The sequence below is a fragment of the Cheilinus undulatus genome, linkage group 13, assembly GCF_018320785.1.
Source record: "Cheilinus undulatus linkage group 13, ASM1832078v1, whole genome shotgun sequence".
NCBI lineage: Eukaryota > Metazoa > Chordata > Actinopteri > Labriformes > Labridae > Cheilinus > Cheilinus undulatus.
The window spans coordinates 10,766,522-10,789,242 of NC_054877.1; the positions used below are offsets into that span (position 1 = coordinate 10,766,522).

A 22,721-nucleotide genomic window follows, 5' to 3' on the forward strand; every position below is an offset into this window, starting at 1 on the left:
TTTCACTTCCTGATAGCAAGAAGGGAAGAAAAAAAAAACGTCTGTGAAATTTCATGTTATGAAAATTGGAAGTTACTCCTTTGCTTCACTTCAGCTAAGAGGAAGTCACGGTCAGGTCAGGGTGCTTCTACGATGCCCTGAATAAGTCAGACTCACAGTTAATAGAAAGATTACCAGGCTGGACACAGTGGGCAAGGTTTTCTAAGTCCCTTTATTTTTATGGGGTTATGGATTAAGAAAAACAAGCCTGAAATAAATAAATTCAATGTGCAAAGTAGAGCTAACTGATTTAAAAAATCTAATTATGATTATTATGTTGTAAAATCCATGTGAAATTGTTGTATTGAAGGGAATGATTATTTTTTTCATTCTGATTTTGATTAAGAAAAACAAACAATTTAGAAAGATTTTTTTGCAAACTTTAATTTCATAAAAGTTGACACTTCAATGTTGGCAGGATGTGGAGAGCTTAACATCTCTGCTGCAGAAGTATTAACCCCTTTGAATTCAGTGTATTGAACTGGTATTTTGACACAAATTCAAGGTTAAAGAAATACTGCACCTTCTTACACTTGAAAATTGCAGTCTGACATATTTAATTCAAATTTCAGCCTTAGTGCAAGAGTCTTCAAGGTCAAGATTCATGGTTGATGCAGACCATTTTTTTGTTTAAAGAATTTGCTGCTGGCCACTTAAAAATTGACCATTGGTAACATTTGGGCCCCACTTGTTAAACCACTACTCTGATTTTTCTCTGATCACGCACAAAATTTTCTTTCATGTGTACGAAAATCCTTTGCACCCTTGACAGTTATCTCTGTACTTGGATTTTGCAAAGAACCAACCAATAGGAAACAGGAATATTGTTGACCAGTCAAGACTTTAGTAGCGGCTCTGATCCTGGAAGTAAAATTCACCATTCAAATCCCCCATAGACATTCTGCATTTGGTCCCCAGGCCATAGTTTGGACACTTACGATAAAAAAAAAACAATTAAAAAGCACAGCAGACATAGACAAACTTCTCTCACACATATTTATTGTAAAAAATACATATAAAAACAATTTATGAGACATACAAAAGATCGGAGCTTAGAAACAGTATATTGAACAGACAAAGACCAAGCCATTTTCTTTGAATTGCATTACATATTTACAATTTAATAAATAAAATTCAATTTTTTATACCAGAGTAAAGGCAGATTGTCCATATCTTGGGGATGCAGATACCGCTGTGATGACTCTCTGAAAAAACATTCTCATCTAACACATCAGCCTCAAACACAGGGCAGACAGGGGATCGGCACCCTGCGGTTCACAGACCGAGGACTTGGGGACATTTATACAAAACACCGTTCATGTTGGAGAGGAGCTAGTTTACACACAGATCGATTAGTTAGCATTGGTAAAAATTGAGGTATTGCACCACACAGCTTAGAAAGGGGAGGGAGAGTAAATGAGAGCAATGTAGAGGTTTTAGATTGTCTCGTTTCTTTATCGACAACCCACCAACACTACCAAAATCCCCCCCAAAACACACACACACGCACCCCGTCCCTCCCTGCCAAAGTATACAATACATAACTTATCACCACAACAAATGTAACATCTAATGATCAATACATGTCCTCTCCCACACTCTCACACACAATGCCCCCGATGCACAGACAAACATTTGGCATTATTTTTATAATATTCTCCAATACAATAAAGAGAAACATGCACAGGGCTGCCCTATAGTAGCGGGACACGTCATAGCACCTCAGACTGCTAACAGAAATGAAGGAAGCTTTGGTATGGAGTCATTATTGTTGCAAAACTCAGAAGCACATTTTGAGAGTATGACTTTCTGATTGTAGGCTCCAAATTTTGTTTTCAAACTCTCCATTAAAACCTGCTTTTGTGCTTAAACCTGCCTCCTTGTGCTTAGATTTTTCTCTCTGCCTGTGCTAAAATCTTGTGTTGGTTGCTCATATTTCCCGTGATTGCGCTTAAACCATTCTCATCTCATTAAAAGTTGCTTCTGCTCACTTGTGAAACTGCTACTGATTTTTTTGTGCTCATTTACAAAACTTTCTCTTCGAACACTTTTAATGCATGAACCAAGCTAACCAGCTACCTGAATACTCGTAGCTATAAAACATTTCAATCATTGCCAAAAAGGTGTTCAAAACAAAAATGCGAAAGGAGCACGACCGTGTGTGCATTTCTTTACAAGGATAAAGGAACTACGTATCCCACAGTCCATTGCCATTCATTTTATATGTTGCTAAGGGTAGCTTTTCAAGCTTTTAAACTATCAATGTAAATTTTTCTACATTTTATTGTAGTGTTTACTCTTTGAATAATATTGTAATATATCATATGAAGAGTATTTATTGCTTCATACAACAGTGACATGAGTGGTCGTCGTCAACAGACGCCGGTATTTTTTGCGAGCGCAGAACCACACTGTTGAGCTATATAGGGCTCAACAGTGCCTGCCTACTTTTTCTGCAGCGCTGATTCTGGGAAGGAAAATTCGCCATTCAAAACCTCCCCAGACATTTCATAAACTCCTTATTACAACACTTTTAAAGCATGAACAAAGCTAACCTGTTACCTCATTACTTACGACTATAAATACATTTGATTTGGCACAAAACGGCATCTGAAAATAGAGGAAAAGGCAAAGTCAGAAGACTGTGTACATATTTCTTTGTCTTCTACAGGAGCAAATATATATCATCGTTTCACTGAGGTAGCTCGTGTAAGTCTACCTTGGATATTTCTGACGATATGGCTAATAATCAAATCTATGGAGAAAAATAATTGGGAATTTTACTTCAGTAACCACGCTGTTGAGCTCTATTTCTGCTCTTGGATTTTTTGATAAACCAGCCAATAGGAAGCAGATATAGACTGACCAATCATGTTTGCTTCTCTCATTGTTGCAGTGCCGTTCTCCAGGAGATGTTGAGTTTTATCTTCCTGAGAGAGTCCCTACATTCCATCACATACACAACAAACTCTGTCAACTTCAAATCCCTATTAGTTCATCAAAAATTCTAAGAGCAGAAATATGTTTCGTGCCCACAAAGAAAGTTTTGAAAGCGCAGAGAAAGTTTCGTACGTGGGAGAAAAGGTTTCATATGCAGAGATAAAGTTTTATATGCCAGACACAGAATTTGGTGCGTGGGGAAAAAACAGTTTCATATGCTAGCCCAGAGAAAAATCAGAGAGTGGCCTGTTTCATATGAAGGCAGCAACAACCTTCATAAGATTAGACTAGCACATAGATCGGAGCAAGTGACTAAAGACTTGTGAGCAAGCAGACATATAGAGCACAGAGAAAATCTGTGCAGTTTGGATCACAAAGGCAAGCATTAATGGAAGATTTGAAGAAAAATCAGAGCCCAAAATCAGTAATTATGCTGACCAAAAACGTGCTTTTGAGTTTTGCAACAATGATGACTCCATACTTGGGTGAATGAACGAGCCCGTAGGAAACCTGTGCACTTGGTTGACCTCTTCACCAATCCATAGCGCAGAGATTTAAACACATGGAGCAGACTCGCCTTTGTGAGCAGGCAGCAAAAAGCAATCAATTCATGTTTTTTTGTTCTTTCTCGCTTCCTCTCTCGGTCTGTGTGCAACCTGTTTCAGACAGCATCTGTTGAGCAGCCTTACATGTTGGGCTTTTAAGCCCTATAAAAAACACAACAACAACCTGCTCGCACAAAAACCCCCTCACCAGGCAAAGGCAACCAACACACACAAAAAGGCAAAAGAAACAATCTAACACATTGAGCAATAATCCTGATCATACTGCGATGATATAATGTCTAAAATATTTTAAAAATCAGAGAAGGGAAAAAGGGAGGGGGTGGTTATGTAATATTTAACCATCAGCTGTCCGTAGCCTCAAGTGTTGGAAAGCGAGGCGGATGCCACATGGTGTAAACATGTCCCCAAAAATACATCCCTCAATCCATCCTCCATTTACCCCCCCTCGGTCTGGCATTAATATAACCATCTGGTCAAACTGACGCTTGGGATCTAGCCCCAAAAATCCAGACTACACCCCAGAGATTGAGTCAGGAGGAGGGGGAGTAGTTGGACAAAAAAAACCAAACCACATTTGGAGTTCACACAGGACCACATGTGCCTCCATGTTGTGTACCAAAGCAATGCTTGAAATCACAAACCAATAAATGTGAGGTTGCCAAAATGTTTGATACTTTTGCCCCACCACGCTCTAGAATATTCATTATACAGAACTAAAGTTTTAACAAATGTCAGATCTTCAGCTGTAATTTAAACCAAAAGCTCCTGAATACTGTCTAAACTACACAAATCTGTTCACCTATCACATTTGTGCAACTCTGACAATTTGCCTGTAATAGAGTGCTGCAGGGATGATAAGTCTTAGTAAATTAGCATCACGCAGGCTCCATTGACGAAAAGCCTATGGGCCTTCTTCCACTGGTCTTTGGGTTATTAATGTCCTAAACTCTGTGGTGAGAAAAATGTACACATTTTTCATCAAGATAATCCTCCTAAGTTAAGTTTACTTTCATAATTTGTGAATGACGTTACATAACTCCCAGCCAATCAACATATAAGCCTTGGTGCGACTGACACAGTGAGCGTATGGAATCACTTCCTGTTTCTCGTGCTCATAGATATAGAGCCAAATTATCTATTTTTCTTCATTTTTTTTGTTCGACTATTTTACTTATGTCACATTAAGTATATTTTTTACATCCTAATAAATGCATATTGCTTCCAAATATCTGTTTTCAGTCTCAAAAACTATTAATAGTTGGTTTCAGCACTGAAAATACAATATCTCTTGACCCCTAGAGGAGACATCACACTGTAAGAGCTGCATTTATAGGCGAGTTGTACCAATGAATGTCTCTCATGTGTACACAGATGGTGATACAAATTTTTCAAAAGATAAAATGGTCAGCAAATACACCTGGGTGGCTATAAATACAGCTGGGGGACCCGCCCAAGTCTGTTCTAAGAGTGGGAAACACTGGTTTACATGATGGGCGTGATAATGTTTGATGTCCTGAACAAACTCTGAGGTACTAGGTAGCCACTTGTTAAGAACCGCTTTCAGTAGTAAGTGACGTGAAAAGCCTCAAAATTCAAAAGTGTGGCCTATTCAGATGTTTTATGTCCTAGAAAAACATGAAAAACTTGTAAAGCTTGTGTTTACCACAGGTCTTATTTCCAACATTTAAAACTGTGTCCTAACAGCATGCAAGCATCAGGTATTGCATCTCATCGGACAGCACTGCGCACTCGCGGTCCACTTCCTTTCGAAACAGTACGACATCTAGCATTTTTATTTTGAATGTTGAGAAATGGATGATTGGTATTTGTATTGATTAGTCTATGATGGCCACAAGCCAAACAGTTTTACCTCTGTGTTAAAATTAACCTGACAAGCCAGATAGACTGTCATGTACCTATGACAACAGATATATTTCCCAACCACATGGGCAACCCCCATACAAAGTGTTTGGGAAGGGCTGAATCTTTGTAAACAGTTCTCTGAGAGTGACTGCACGATTGTTCTGTCAGTCGCATTTGATGTGTGCCAATCAGAGTGACTTATTACATCGTAGGCCTGCATAAAGACTCCATAACATGAGCTAAAGAGGCAGCCACTATCGCTCCCTATCAGTAGAGCCAGTTGGTGAATCAAGCCCGAGTCCTGACAAAGGCAGCAGTTCAAGACATTGAAACTTAACCCTTGAAAAGGCAAGCCGAATTAGTTTTCCTTCCCCATTATCATAGGTCCTTCCCCTTCTTGACTTTGATTGGCCAGTGAGGGAGAAGTGATATCGACAAATAGGGCAAGGGCATTTTTTCCTGCTGGACTATATTGGCTTTTTATTGAAAATGAGCACTGCCAGCTCTCAAAATGATAGTTATTAGCACAGCCCCTAATGCACAATTATCTCCATTCCTTTTCAGACAAGGTAACAAGCTCTATTTGGTCAAAAAAGAGGGAAAAAAATTCAGGAAAAATAATCTGTTCAGACATTCCTGGTACCTTGTCATCTCCCTCTTTCCTTGTTCCTCGGCCACATCAACACAAGTGACAGAAAGGGAAATAGGAACAGGGTGATGGACCAAAAAAGTGTGTAGCGTGGAAAGATGTAACCAGGGTGATTGGCCAAAACAAGGTGTGCCATGTCGAGCTGCATCACCCGTGGGCTGTCAAGATACTATAATAACAATTAATGTAATCAAGCTGATTTTATCACTGATGCTCGCCCACGTTGTTTGCAGTTATGACACACTGTAATCAAAAACTTGTTCAAAAATCCCATAAACTTCTAGGCAATGGAACCAGAAGTGCTATAATGCAAATTCATTTCCAGTGTTTGGAATTTTTGACTGCAGCACTCTATTTTATGTAACTAAAAACCAGAAAATTACCACATTTTGGATGTGTAGGAGTTCTTTTTGTGGGTATGGTATCCAAACAGGTGTTAATATCATTTGACTTTTACTATAATTGTATCAAAGGTCAAATGCTGGTATGGTGACAACCCCATTAAAAATTAAAAACTCGCTTGACCAAGCAGACTTCTGGGCAATCTACAGTAAACACACAAAGCCGCACACATTTTTTCTGAATACAGTCATGCTCACAAGGACATTTCTTGTCCCTGGTTATCGTCTCACACTCACAAACACACACAACCTTATCCCAGACCTTATGTGGGGGGAAAAAAAATCAGCCTTGAGGGACAAAAGTGCTCATATGGATGCCAACACGGCGCTACTATGGCCCTATGAAAAAACCTCAGCCCTCCTGAACACTCAGCAAGTAGCAGCACAAACAATCCACCTACGAGAAAACTGACCTACTCAGAAATACAATGAGCCCCCAAATTTCCCCTGAAATGTTAACTGGTAACAGAAAAAAAAGCAAAACACCAAAAAATCGGCAGCCCCGTTCACCAAAAAACAAGCCCTCAACCTCCAGCTATGTTAAAGTAAAGCAACATTTGTACGGTAACAGTTCACGCTTTCAGTGTGAGGTTGGTTCATTTGGGGTAAGCCAAGGAAAGAAACATTCATCCAATGTATGACGTGGAACAATACTCTTTCTGCAAAATACTTGATAAAATGACCAATCCCGTTCTGAGAGCGGAAAAAATACACAGGAGAGGATCCAGAGTCACAGTTTTCAACTTTTCTATGTTCCTTCCCGAGTTCAAGATCTTTCTGGGCAGAGTTCCATCGTTCTGGGATGATAATGTTTAACTGAAATATTTCTTTATTTAATATTCCAAGGACTCAAGCCAAGTCTGTATCAAAGAAAGGGAACCTCCTCCACATCTGTTCCAACGCAGGGTCAGAGCCACAGATTTGACGGAGGGGGGTTGGAGTTTGGCTTGAAATGTCCGAGACCAAGTTCATGTGGATCGATCCAAGCGGAGAGCCTCTGGTGTCGATCGTCTTAGGACCGTCCGTTATCCGCTAAAATAAAAGGTTTGTGTCTGATAGGAACATGGGGCTTTTGTTTGTTCAAATACACATTTTTATTGGGATTTTTACTGGGGTTCAGTGTAGTCTCCTGGAAGAGAAGAGAAGAGAAAGCAACAATTAGACAAAGCATACAGTAATGGATGTCCCAAAGCATACGTTATGAACCTTCTGTTCGTGCCAATTTGGTGTGGATTTTTGCTTTTATTTTAATAAAGAAATTTCATCTAGTAGTGATAAAACTGCCACTACAGCTGTTACTTATTCCTCTTTATTGGCCTCCGTTGTTTACAGGTTTGCAGAACAACTAAACCACACCTTTAGCTACCACCGCTTTGTCAACAAATGGCAGTAACTGGTCTGGTAATTTTCTCTTTCAGCTTGAAGCTCTGCAAGATCTGATGACAGACATGGAATCTGGCAAATCCATTGGCTTTTCAAGGTTGATAAATAGTGTTTTCAGACTACATATCTCATCCTGCTTTAACATAAGAGTCAAACACATCACTTAATGTGAACATTCTCAGTCAAAATAGTAAAATGTTGTTTTATCAGTTACCAGCTTCATTACACACCTTGCAGCAGCAATTTCAGACACAACCAACAGCAACTAATAACAGCTAAAGCAACACTAGCAGAAATAGCAGACTACTCATGGTATGCTTGGCTGTTTTCGCTCATTACAAGACATCTGCATCAATTTTAGTCTTCCCACAACCAGATAAAAACTGCTCACAAAGGCTTTTAAATAGATAGTCAGTCACAGGGGTGTGAAATATTGTTTAAATTAGTGTCACACTAAAAATACTTAAAAGAGAAGCACCAGTTGGTCTAGCTGTTAGTTTGCACACAATCCACACTGTCCTGGTTTCCTACTTTGTCCACTGTCCTTTCCAAATAAAGGCATAAAGACCACAGGTGAATCTAAAAATAGAGGAATGTAATGTATTAAATAATAAACTGCAAAAAAAGAATACTTCTTCTAAAAGTTTTGCCAATATTGCTTCAATAAATATCCTATCTTGCATTTCATGAACAATCAAAATGTATATACTGGAAAGGTTGACAACATTTAAAATACCTTGTTACTTCTAAATACCATGTGCTTTAAATAGTATAGTATCTGTTACTTTTACAGTTAGCAGTACAACAAATGCAGAAGTTATAAAAGAAAAACAGATATGCTGCTGTATTTTCAACCCAAAGCTATCATGATTGTAGCCAGAGAGACAGAGAGAGAGAGAGAGAGTGCAGCAGGGGGCGATCAGAGAGCGTGAGTGCTGGTAGTGACAAAGTGGTGATACAGAGAAATAAGACATTAATTTCTGTTTTTTTTTTACAGCAGTTAAACTCTAAAGAACTTTGAAATTCGCTAACACCTCTGCAGAAACATGAAGGAAGTTTCAGGATTATGTTTGACTGACTGATGCTGAAGCCGCGCATTTCTCTGCCTGCTCTGTCTCAGCTCTACTGGCAACTGTATTACCTACTAGTAAGCAAATATGCTTTGCTAGTCACTCTAAGGGCTTATAGAGATGCATGTGTGATCTTAAGTGTCTGTTGCAGACAGATCCAGAGCAGAGGTGAGAGGTAGCATGTCACCTGGTCCCTAAAAGTCTCTTTGCATCCTCACCTGCAGATCTTTGAATTTCATTTTTGATAATATGCAAAATGCTGGTATTTCCAAATTCATTTTGACCGAAATTGATACTAATGATATAAATGAAATTCAGACTTAAAACTGCAGTCCTTAAAGCGAACAGTAAAGTTTAAAGGATTTGGATGAACAAAGAAAAGACTTTAGCGGACGTAGGTCTTTTGATCCTATGTAAAACTCCACATTATTATTTTGATCATTATTATTATTTTATTTGCATATTCAGCTGATATTTACAGCCAGTACAGACTGATATTTACAGCTGATGTATCAGTTGTAAACAGGCAGAATTTTCATCCACAAATATCTGACAAACAACTTTTTAAGCTTTTTCTGCTAATACCATGTCGATAAATCTTTGCAACCATTGGCCACAATAATTACTTGATTTTTGAGCTAAGGGGAATTAATACCACTTTTTGCAGGGCAAACAGTCAAAAATGAAATGCATGTGAAATTTCTCAGTACCTCAGACCAGGGCTGATTATTTATTGTACTGTCTATGAAATGTCTCATAAAATCAGGCAATTATTTTTTTGGCCATAAATGCCCAAATTTGATGATTTCCTATGCACTAAATACCTCTATTCTATCAATATGCCGTATAGTATGCATTCATAAATACTACAATTTAATAACCTATAATAATTTAAAACATAATATAAAAAGATTTGTCATAATAAATAGCCTTTTTTATAATTTAATCAAATATTGACACATTTTTTAATTATGGAGAATAATTATGCAACAATTTGTGGTGGATGATGATTAAAATTGTGTTAGCTTGGCTTAAAAACAAGGCTTTAATAAGGACATGTCTTAGTCAATGTGCCTGCTAAAACTGAAGAACTCTCACTGGTAAAAATCTGGCTTTTTATGGCCTTAAATTTCAAATGTGCATTATAGGTGCATATTCAAGAGTTTTTAAGGATCTGTAGGAACCCTGTCTGTCATTGTGACAACACTGGTCATAGCAACCCTGCACTGGTTTACTGTAAACTTTACCTAGAAATGTTGAATTTCTGTTTTAAATGCATTTCAGTATAGATTTGTCTACATCAGATGTACAGTAAATTAAACTGGCTTTAGGGTCTTAATGATAAGAAAATAAACTAGGGGTTTTAAAATACTAAAACTAGCTCCTGCTTTGTATTTTTAAAAACATGCAATTATTGCATCAAGATATTGTTAAACAAGATTGTTATATTTGTTGTAAAGATGAATGACAAGCTTTTATGAGCTTAAGTTAGATGATGACTGTGCATATGTTTTACTCTGCAGCTCTGTCCTCAAACATGAATTCTCCCCATCATAAGAGCCCTTGTGACTTGGTTAAGTCTTCTTTTTGGTGTATTATTAGCCATGATCCACACACGTCAATTATTATGTCAGAGACCATAAACACAGCTTATGCACTGCTGTAATAGTAACATTGCTGTGCCTAATCTTAAGGCTGCTTGAGTATTTCTGTGGTGTACGTCCTCACCTGAGTCGTGTTGGTCACTGTGCAGAATACATGTGACCTGCGAGTCAATCAAAGGGATGCTCGGGGCAGCAGGGCTTCACCTTGGACCAGGAATCAATGCAGCTACAGGGGGGAAGATCAGAGATAGGAAGGGTGAGGACACAAAGACTTTGGTTTTGATTCACTCATGTTAGTGGAAGAACCTTTACTGTGTGTTATATCAGCATGCTATCTGCTTAAAGTCTTGATTCACTTACTGCCTGGAGGAAATCAAAGCAAACGTTATCAGTGTGAAGGGCTTTGTGGCTCCTTGAATCCAACATGAACAAAGATAAGCCACAAGATGTGTTTTTGTTTGCCTGAATCACTTACAAAGAGCAAAAACATCTGTGTGTAAATAAACAGAGTGATAAAAATAATCTGCAAACACCCCATATCATGACATTTTCAGAGATTAAATACCAAATTGTATAAGCAAGTGCTTGTTTCCACTCTTGTGGCATAGTTTGGGGAGTCCCTTTGGCTTTTAGAGCCATTTTCCAAACAAAAGAATGAATTTAAAGTAAGTAAACTTCATTTTTTCAGCACACTGAATCAACTATCTTGCCTCTGAACCTCTTCCCAGATGCATACAAAGTCTGGGCAGTAGCAGTAACTAGTAGCAGGTTGAATGGAAGCTTCAACTGCAACAACACAGTAGATCTAAATTCAGACATTTAGCCTTTTCCACGAAGCGCTGCAAACTCTGCAACACTGATTGATTCACTGATTGATTGCTTGTATTTTATTTGCGAGTCATGCACACAAAGAGCCCGACTCTCATAGGTTAACAGACACCAGAGGTTATAATGCAGTCTGCCTTTCCTCCCAGAATTTGCTCATCAAATCTGATACAGAAAAAGCACAACTCTAGTTTTTCATATTCAACCAGAAGAAATTAGCACAGACAGAGGACATTTTACTCAATTAAATAACATAAACACTCGTTATAAAACCTTTTATGATCAAAGTAAAGTGCTGGCTAAAATGAAACTGTACTCATTTTAAGATTACTGTATCTTATCTTTTACTTTATTTTACTTTAAATAATTTTTCTATTGGTATATTGTGTTATATTGTGTTTTGTGGTAACTTCATATGTGCAGCTTTCTATACAAGTTGTAAATAACCGAAAACTGTGTATTTTTAAACTGTAGACTCAGAGACAAATTAGGGGTCAGGGTTGTAAAAGAGCAAAAGCTATTAACTCTCAGTGCAGCACATCAGTTTTAGTTTCACGCTCTGTATTCACAGCTTTCAGTCACATGACTGCTACAGAGGCTGGAGGGCAAAAGGAGTTTAGGACAGTGGCAGCCACCACTGAAAACTCTTTGGAGCTGCAGCAAAGGCTTTAAATGTCCAGTCTCTTTAAAACAACACAATTATATCACATAAAAAATACAGAAAATCTAAGATATTATTTTTACTGTTACTTTCAACACTTGTGATCATTCTAAAGCTGTGGTTTTCAAATGTTTTTTGCCCAAGGCATACCATATCCATGAAAAGCCTCTTCAACTTCTTCAGAACCTGTGACAGTAACTTACGTTATTGTATAGTCATGGTAAAAGCATTTGGTTGTACGATTCACTGGCACTCTGAGACTTGCTCCAAGCTACACTATTTGAGAAACAGTGCTCTACAACACCAGGGACACACTTTTTAATTACTAAACACAGCAAAGTCCCTGCCAGAAATAAACCTTAGGGATGTTTACATTTCTTTTATTTTACCTTCATTTAACCAAGAAAAAAAAAAACCATTAAGATTAAAAATCTCTTTTTCAAGAGTGTCCTGGCTGAGGCTGGCCACACTCTAGACGGTTTTCAAATCTTAAATGATTTCACAAACATGGGAGACCACTGAAATGAGGACAAATTTGACCAATTTTATAATTCTCTGAGCGCACACATTAGATCATTGGTACTCAACTCGTCGGGCATCAGGGCCCACCACTACCCCCTTGTCAGAAATGGCAACCTAAATTTGCCAAAATTTTAAATGTCTTCAATTGATTTATGAAAAATTTTGCAGTTTGGACTGAACGATTTGGGAAAGTAATCGAATTGCAATTTTTTTAACCCAATATTGCGATTGCGATTTAATGATTATTTCTCAAGTTCCTCATCTCATTCATTTAACAACAAAAACAAGCAAAAATTCATTCTATACTATAACCAACACAATATTAGATTAAACTAGGGCAGAACATTTTTTTTAATTATCCAACTGTGATGATTTATTCACTCATTTTACACATTTGATATGAACTGTTGTATCAAAGGAAATTGTAATTTTTATATAATTCTCATATTTAATAAGACAAACATACAAAAATGAAGAAAACAGGATTTTTACCACACTGGTCTAAAAATATGGCACTAGAATGATGGCATGGTATGTTATGCATGACATCTCTGGTGGAAAAAACAGTTCTAAACTGGTATTTTGACACATATTTAAGGTTAAAGAAATATTGCAATTTCTGTGATTTGAAAATTGCAGAAGGCCATACTGCAATTTAATCTAATTTGTGATTAACTGCCCAGCCCTACCTTAAACAAAACACAACTAAACAAAGAGACAGGACAACTCCCTTTTCCCTACTCCCTTTTCCCTGGACAGCATGCACTTCTAGAAATTTGTGAGGAATTAACTTGTTATCTTTGGAAAACCAGCTTTGTTATCCAAAGAAAATTAGAAAAATAAGTGGAAATGTTGGAAAAAAAGGAACTTGTTACCATAGGAAAAGTAAGTAGAATGAAAAGTATGGATGGATGTCCACTTAGGGAAGAGGTCATCAACAACATTTGTACAGGTCAGGTTTGGATGGATGCTTTGGGGGCTGGGCTTTTAAATAAACTTAAATTAATTGACATTTTGTTCTGATTAACATATTTTGAATAACCTATTTCAAATGTAGGCCATTTTAACCCTCTAAAAATGATATCAGTCCTTTTACAGTAGCCAACCACCAGGGGCGGTTGAGATATTATAGCAATTCTCCATCACTGAGTTCGATACTCATATGGTGTGCCCTGATTGGAAAAAAACATGCAAGAAAAAGGTCTTGAGATTTGATTCTCGAGCAGGAAAATGCTTGTGTTTGAAAAAAAAAAACATAGTTTTAATAAAGAATGAACTCAAAATATGTGCATGTGTATCATGCATATTTGCTAATAATGGGTGACAGGTGGATTTCTGTAAAATGTATGAATGTTTCAAACATTTAACCAGTCCGGATATTTTTATCAATATCAAACGTTTTGGTTTTCTTTTGTAAATGTAGGAAATTTTACAAAGAGGCCTTATATGCATCAACCTATTTTTTCCTCTGCATATTTCTGAATTTGATAATGTTCTGGGGACTGGATGAGAAGATATGGGGGGCCTGATGTGGCCCTCGGACCACCAGTTGATGATCACTGACTTAGAGCTTCCATACATTAAAGATTTCTTGCTGTTATTTTTTCCCAGGCACTTGTTCATGACCCACCACTTGAGAACCACTGCATTAGATGACCCAGCCAGACTGTGAGTCCACTCAGACCACACACCTGCTGACCTTGTGTGATCACGTGACTTCAGAAGATAAAAACAAACATGGATGTCTACTGACACCCTTGGCTTGTCCCTCCACCATAAACTGTCCTGGCAGCAGCAGAAAACATAAAACAAGAAAAAGAATCAGGATGAAATCCTGGCTGGAAGGAAGATGCAGTTTTGTTCATGTTTGTGTGCCATAATAGTACGCCCTTGTGACACCCGGCTGGTGATGCTACCCAGTCTGCTCACTCTCACTGGTTGTTGTGGGCATTACGACTTACTATCATAAATATAAAATGTGTTTGATATTTACAATTCGAGGTCTCGGAGGCTATGGCGTGATATGGGGCTGTAAAATAATCAAGTTAACACCACACACTCATAAGTAATCATTTGTGATGAGCCTTCAGTCTACACACACCCCCATGATCGTTGAGGGAGCTAAATCTGGCCTCAAATTGGGCTTGAAATCCTGTAGTGTGGTCAGCCTAAGACAGGCAGCAGCACATGAAAAGTTTCAGATGATAAGTGGCTATATTTACTTGAGAAACCTTCCTGTTAGACTGCCGTTTGATCAAACCATACATAAGTATAAGGGCAACAAGTGTTTTATCAAAGCAAAGGTCAGTGATAACTGGCTAACTTAAGGCAGTATTTTATTAGAATTAGGAGGAATCTGCTTTGTGTCGTCTTATGTAATTTTACGGGACAACGGAGAATCTCCTGGCATTAATCCATTACTTTCTCAACTCTCGGTTTTCCTTTCTAATGGGTTTCTGTGGAAGTAAAACCCAAATTTCCCACATTGGTTACATCATAAAACTGAACAACTGTCCATTTAAAGAATTCAGCTGTATGAATCACATGGGTGGCCGATGAGACCGGCAACTTCTCCATGAGAAGCAGGAGCAGGAAGCCTTTCCTGCCCACTGGAGGGAGGATCCATGACGTAAAAACTATGCCTTCTAAGTTAAATTGCATCATTCAGATCAAATAAGATAAATCCAGCTCCACACAGCCACTATAGCAATAATCAACTGATCAAAAACCATGGTATGCCGATTAAATCATAGAAATCATCATCTGTTGCAGCCCTTCACTGATAAAATATTTGTTGTAGAAAGTCAGCGTCCTTGTGTTAAATGTGTGAACACATACTGTTCAGATTATTACCCACTCTGTCATCCTTTGGATTCCAAAACTCCAGGCTTTTTCCAAATCCCAGTCGCTCTGCTGGGTGGATCAGAATGTCACTTAGACTGCCAAACAGCCACACCTACATACTGTGGTATAACACTATGAACAAAACAAAACACACTAAAACACTGCGTGCTTTATCTGAGAATGTTTTAGGTTACAGCTTATGTCTCTGCTGGTTTTACATGCTGCATTAAAATCACGTCTGCTGCTATAATTGACAGAGTTATGTTATCAAAGTGTGGAAAAATGTGTGGAAACAAAACGCGGATTTTCATACCAATAAAACACGACATGTTGGAGACGTCATTATGACAAATTAAAATAGCATGCAGATTCTTCACTTCATCACTTTACTGTGATGAGTTACCTAATCTTGGTATATTTCAAGTCTCAGCAGGTCCAGTTTCACACTGAGCAGACAGTAAAGTAAAGACTTGCTGGAAGTTAGGAAAAACCAAAAGAGCGGTACATCACATGGGATGACAAGTGCATTAACACCTTTCATAATTTAAGGATTATCTCTTTTTCATCAAGTTTCACAATACTTAAATAAAATCTTTGCTATCACAGCAGTAGGCCAATTTCTGCATTTAAACTGTAACTCTGCTTCATGATCTACCCAGATAACTTTATTCTTTTTTTCCTTTTCCCTCATTATTTTAGCTAAAACCTTTTTTCCTTCTGAAATCACTTTAAGGGCTGAGTGTTTTAAATTTGCATCAGAGTTTCATGGCTTTCAGTCACATGACTTCCTGGGTAAAAAAAAAAAAAAAAAAAAAAAAAAAAGTAAAATAGTGGCAGCTACTTCTGTACTCTCTGTAGTGCTGCAGCACAGGCTTTTTACTCTTCATCTTCTCCAAATGATGCATGTTTACATGCAGAAAAACAGATATAGAAGGCACTGAAAGTAATATTTTGCCTAGTAGCATTTAGTGGAACAAACTATAAAAATGAAAAATAAAAACTAGACCGATCTAAATGGATTTTGAATCACCTGAGTATAGATAAAGTCGTTTTATTTTTATTAAACTAGAATAAGGCTTTTATTCAGATACAGGGATGATCCCTCCATGGACTCCGCCTTCTTGGATTTTTGCATCTTGCACATTTCTATGGTACCATACCACTGGTTACGATACCACTAGAGTTGAGCATTGTAATATAGAATCTAAATGTAGGATGTTGCTAATATTTCCAAATTTCACACACCTAACCTTTAACTCTAAGTTTTAGTGAGTTTGAACCCCTGTACAGCACCTGGGACTCTTTTCACTAGGGATGTTCCTAGGCCAATAATTTCACATCAGATCCAATGCCCTTTATAATTGGGTTTAGCTGATAAGCCTGAAGTTTCCAGAATGTAGCTATTGTTAGCAGTGCTAGCACTGACAGCCTTCAATCATTAAGCCCAATGCATGTCCAAACTATCGACCTCATTACTGTCTATGAACAAACCCCCACTGGCAGAGGCCGTTGACTGCCACGGCACTTAACACCACTCCTCTATTCCCAGCCAGCTGGTTGCAAAGCTGGTGGGGCGTTTTCCTGAGAACAGTTGTTATGTCCAGCTAGGCTGCTGTAGTAGCAGCTCTGTTTTAGAGCACAGAAAAAGAAACTTAGTACCATCTTTTGTTCAAAGTGTAGAACAAGTGGGAGGCTTCTGCTACCGTTTCAATATCACTGCTCCTATTGTCTTTCCACTTACCTGAAGAGGTAAGCACCAAGCGGGCTTTCAGCTCTAGTATTCAGCACCTCGCCATGCAGTGGTTGTTTGGGGAGTTTGACTGTTAAAGGTGCAGTGTGTAATATTGGGACTATCAGCATCTAACAGTCAATTCTGGAGTGTGATGCTCATTTCTCTGGTGATAACTGTGGGAACCAGTGAAGTTTACAAATCAATACATGCTTAACTGTTATTTGGTTCCTTCTATGGTGCCATAGAAACAGGCAAAATGCAAAAATCCAAGATGGCAGTGTCCTTGGAGGGGACCCTCCCTATGTATGAATAAAAGGCTTATTCTGAGTTAATTTAAAACATAAATTTAAAAAATGTGTTATCAGATGTCAACACTAATTTAGATCAATCTACTTATAAATGGTATGTTTCATTTTAACCAAGCTTGTTTTGCTAAATGCTAATAGGCTAAATATTACACACTGCACACACTGCAGTGTGTGCAGTGTGTGCAGTGTGTGCATACATAGGGAGGGTCCCCTCCAAGGAAGGTGCCATCTTGGATTTTTGCATTTTGCCTGTTTCTATGGCACCATAGAAGGAACCAAATAACAGTTAAGCATGTATTGATTTTTAAACTTCACTGGTTCCCACAGTTATCACCAGAGAAGTGAGCATCACACTCCAGAATTGACTGTTAGATGTTGATAGTCCCATTTTTACACACTGTACCTTTAAAGCGCTGCTGTCAATTTTTGCGAGGGATGGCCAATGAGGTGCGTCATAGGACACAACGTGTTGATCCGGCACCAGTGTGTTTTGGGCTTTAATTTCCACACTCCTATGCCAACTGTTGTTACTAAATGCTTCAGGTACAAGTGTGTAAAACCCGGCACAGCCTCTGGACAAGTTTATACTGGTTTTCTAGATGAGAATACTGATAAACTGTGCTGTCCTGATTAGATGCTATCAGTTCACTTTTGTTTAAATAAGGGCACATTCACATCAGAGCTGTTTGGTCCGCTTCAAACTAACTCTGGTCTGTGTTCCCCGGATAGTCCGGTTTGTTTGGAGTGGTGTAAAAGCTCATATGAACTCAGATGCGGACCAAACAAGTGGAATCTGGCTCGCTTAAAACGTGGGTCTTGGTTCGCTTCCAAACGAACACTGGTGCAGTTCGTTTGAGGTGTAAAAGCAAAGCACACCAACTTGTGAACCAAAGGCATTATTACAAAGCGCAATAATTCACATGTTATATATGTGATTTAATACACTCAAATACATGGGAGTACCTCGCTTGGCATCTGTGTTGCCATAGCAACACGCCATAGTCTCACATGTTGGCTTGCCTTTTTCTTTGGAACGGATTAATTCTTCTTATGTTGAAACAACATGCTGGACAGCTCACTTCGCTGTCTGCTCATAACACCCCAAAACAAAAGCAGAAATCCCAAGACTGCATAAATTTGGTGTAGTTTCATTGTTTATGTGGGAAAAAGACCAGTGGAAGGAGATGGGTTTCCGATTCAGTCTTCTTCTATGTCTCCTTTTCTTCTTCGCCACTCTTTGTTTGGGTTGACAGCACCACAAACTTTCTGTTTGGTTCGTTTGACCAAGGGCAATGTGAATGCGAACTAAACCATAGAAATGTGCATTAATGTTGCAATTTGAGTTCTGTACTGGACCGAGTCCCCCAGACCACCAGGTGTGAAAATGACCTTGGTTTAAAAGCACTGTGGCAACATGGCAGTAGTCATTATGAACAGTGACAGGGGCTACTGGTGGAAGGGGGCTTCTTAAGACTTTAAACGGAGCATTTGACCAGGATTGGGGGCCTGAACTAATGAGAAGTATTCAGAATAGGTTTAACTGACTTCAAATTCTGGTACCAACTGGCTTTTGCTGTGCAGCCAGTTAATTCAAATCACCAAAACCTGAAAAATCTGAGCAGGACTTTGCTTCAGTGATGTTTATGTAACGATATAGCTACAGCAGAGGAGAACCCTTCCCTTTAGATCGCCACCAGGATCAAAGTCTAAAATGGCATTGGACGGTTTCATGCATTCGCAGAGTGTTTGGGTCAATAATGCAGCTGTTTTGGAAGTGAGGGTCAAGAAATTCATCATTGAAGCACAGGTGAGTACTAATTAGTTATCATAGGTTAGTTCACATTACTTTAAGGATCACTGTCAGCAGTCAGTCAGTATTTTAAGGCTGTTATGTTCGTTAAAAGATTTTTATGAAGTACAAACAATATTTGATGTCAAGATTAGGAGAAGTCTACTGGCACTGCTGTCTACAGTAGCTTAAAGAAACAGCGGAGCGTCTGATCTACCATTTACTCCCCTCTGGGTTTTTCTCTCTCAGATTGAGTCCTGTGAAAGACTAACCTGGGCTTGTCTCAACAGTTAGCAGATCCAGTTGAAAAACAACCTTCCTTCATTAAAAAATAAATAAAAATGACAATAAAACTGGGTAAAACACATAGGTGACAACCCAGACTGTTGACTTCTCTGTAGTATAAAGCAGCAGGAGGCTTTTGTTGCCCACCAAGGGCTGGTTTCATGAATGTGTGACGTCATGTAACAGCTATGAATAAACACTAAGATACTTGCTGGGATGGCTGTTCCAAGTTTGTTAATGTTAACTGTATATGTCTGTCACAAACAAACAAACAATATAAATGTAATGATTATGATGTGGTTATTATTCCACACAAACTTTTGGTCTTTTTAGTGACACAAATCTCATAGATCTTTGTTCCTAGACTGCAGTAATCTATGCAATGTCATGGTCACAATAATGATTCACTCAGTACCAGCAGTAGCTGTCCAGATAACTTCTAAGAACATGATATCATGGAAAAGAACAATAGGTCTGTAATTTTCTGATTTGTGTCGTGGTACGTTCACTGGTGGAGACAGCACAGCCTTCTCCTTTGTTTTCTAAACCCATGGCCCAGTAACCACATTTTTTAGATCTCTTAAAAGCTTGACACACTTTCCTGCAGTGTTTTTCAATCTCACCTGGCCTCATTTGCATTTCTTTTGCCTGTGTCTCTTTGTATTTTATTGTCATGTAAATGCTTCAACTGATCTTTTTTTTTACCTCTTGTGATAGACGCAGAGGCAAGCCAGCCTGGCGATGGTCTCCCCCTGTAACAGATCCTCCAGACAGATGGAACACTCTCCGCTGTCTTTACTGAGCACGTCCGCTAAATACACAAAGCAGCCATGAGTGTTTTTAGCCTTGACAAAAAAAGTCGTCAGAGGGGAATTCTGTGACATGACACTTACTGTTGTAAGGTAGGGGAGGGGATGTGAGGCAGCTCAACAGGTGATCCTCGATCCGACCCCCGGGGAAAGGCTTTGAGCAGAAAGGACAGCGGATATCTGCACAGAGCAGACACAACAGAGCCCAGATTAACACACAGTGTCACACAGTGAGATATAAATGATGGATGATGTGCGCATCACATAAAGCACAAGTGCTCTGCCTGTGTGTGGACATCTAGATTACACGAGCTGACCTGGGTAGAGCGGAGTGAAACACAATCAGTCAGCATGAAGGCTAGATTGTCAGAGTAGAATAAGAAGAAGATAGCGTAAATAATGTTACCTCAAGTGTATAAGCCCAAAAACAGTTTATAATTTGACTGTAAGCATGCACAAAGCAGTGACTGCAGGGATATACTTTGAGTAGATGGGACAGACGGGCAGATACAGTGCCTCGCTGCCCTAATTTCTCCTCCGTGAGCCGCTGCCAGCAATGAGCGGGCATGTGAAGTTGTGACCCATTTCCCTACAGTTGCTAGAGGGCTGGCCTGGGAAACCTACCACACTGTTGTGTTTTGGCTCACGTTTTCCTTTACAGGAACCCAACCACAGACCGACTCTTTGTGTTTGATTGCCCAAAGATCACATTCTCATTTCCGCTGAAAATTCACAGCCCCATTATAATGCAAAGGTCATTAGTTATTTAATGTTTTCAGCTTGCATGCTGCAGGATTTAACGCTGACAATTTCTGTCAACGTAAGTCCTTGTGACATGAAAGAGCTTGTATGTCACCATTTCTAGTTTTATGCCATGACTCTGTGCTTTATACAATAGGGTCTCTGATGATTTTGGTCCACATGCAGGCACGGGAAAAGAGATTATCTGTTCTGGAATGTAAATTCCTCAAATAATCCATATTAATTTCAGACTGGGTGGATTAAGGGCTGAACTGGGAGACTCTTTAATACAATATTCAAAGTGATGTGAGACTAAATGTCTTTTAGTACGAGTACAATTAATGCAGTCTCCACCATAATTCGCTTTCTCCAGTTTTTTCTTTCTGTAGTACAACTCTTGCTACCATGCAGACATTTGACTTTTAGATGTCTTTGTCTCTGTCATTCTGTCTACAAATATTTAACCCACTCATTTATTCAGTTAAAGATCAGCCTTTTTAGGTCAATATAAATCTTCTCTGCCGGGGTATTGAACCATTTTATCTTGCTGATATTGCTAAGCCCCAACACATCAATAAATCAAGTGAAATTTCTGTAAAAGACAGCAGGCTTTTGTATTTGAGCCAATGGAGACAGGACAGTTATAATAACATGTGTTTTTAAAATAGGCAAAATGATATGACTAAAGTGTATTTAAAATACCCCTGCAATGTGTGAAATTTTAAAAACTTACTGCCATGACGATTGTTAACACGGTAAAGGCCGATCCAAGCCTCTGACACCGGCCGCTGGTGTGTGCCTCGGACCCGGGCGGATCTTGCGCCGACGCTGCGGGAGGAAGAGTGCCGATTCCCGGGCAGCCGCTCGGAAAAAGTGCGGTGGGGCGTGCGGCCTGTTTCCTCTCCGGGCTGATGTTCCGCTACGGCGGGAGGCTCCGGGCTTATATTCCCCTCATCCTCGGGTCTCCCCTCGCTGTTGTTGTCGTCCGCAGGTGACGCTTGGCTAATGCTAGACGGGATGCTGTGATGGTCAGCGGGGCTGCCGTCGGCGCTCGCCCCATGCTGCCCGAGGTCTGAGTCGCTGCCTTCCTCCGATCGACTTTGGTTGGCCTCAGTGTCCTCGAAGCTCACAGAGAAGTCCACCATTAGACTGGTGGGCCTGGAACAGCGGGGTCGCCGATAGGAGTCCCGCTTTGTGCCATCTTTTCCAAAAGCAGAGGGAACCGGGTCTTCCTGTAAACGACTTGCTTTCGTCCCCATCTCTAGCAAAGTTAGCTGGCTAGCCGAGCAGCTTCCTCAAAGCGAACCACCACAGAAAGAGGGGACGAGTTTAACCTCGAAACGACCCTTAAACTGTCAAATATTTGTCAGGTAACTTCAAATAACAACAACTACCTGGCTACAAAACGTAGCGAACACCATTAATTTTGTTCGACGTTCCTTCTCTGGCCTCAATTTGTCCTTACTGTCCACATTTTCCCTTCTTTTTTGACGTTGCCCGTTGTCGCTGCTGCAGCGGAAGTAGAGCGTTTTCGGTTCCTCCTTTGAGCTTCACACGTACAGTTACGGTAACGTCAGCGTGTCCCCATCGTAGCTTATAATCAGAAACGTCAAAATTATATTACTATATGGGAAAACAAACAAAAAAAAATCCTTTTCATAAATCAAAATCGTCCCCACTTTGAATGTAA

General features: G+C 39.3%; 1 protein-coding gene across 1 annotated transcript; it reads right to left on the bottom strand.

Annotated features, from left to right (window-relative positions):
- Positions 1–893: 893 nt before the first annotated feature.
- zgc:66427 (uncharacterized protein LOC406256 homolog) lies at positions 894–22,551 on the bottom strand. Its single transcript, XM_041803118.1, has 5 exons — positions 21,765–22,551; positions 20,375–20,470; positions 20,187–20,292; positions 10,640–10,741; positions 894–7,587 (listed from the first exon to the last, which is right to left on the bottom strand). Exons 1-4 carry the CDS (start codon positions 22,288–22,290, stop codon positions 10,684–10,686), a joined length of 786 nt encoding a protein of 261 aa, XP_041659052.1. The 5' UTR covers positions 22,291–22,551; the 3' UTR covers positions 894–7,587; positions 10,640–10,683.
- Between the last annotated feature and the right edge of the window lie 170 nt (positions 22,552–22,721).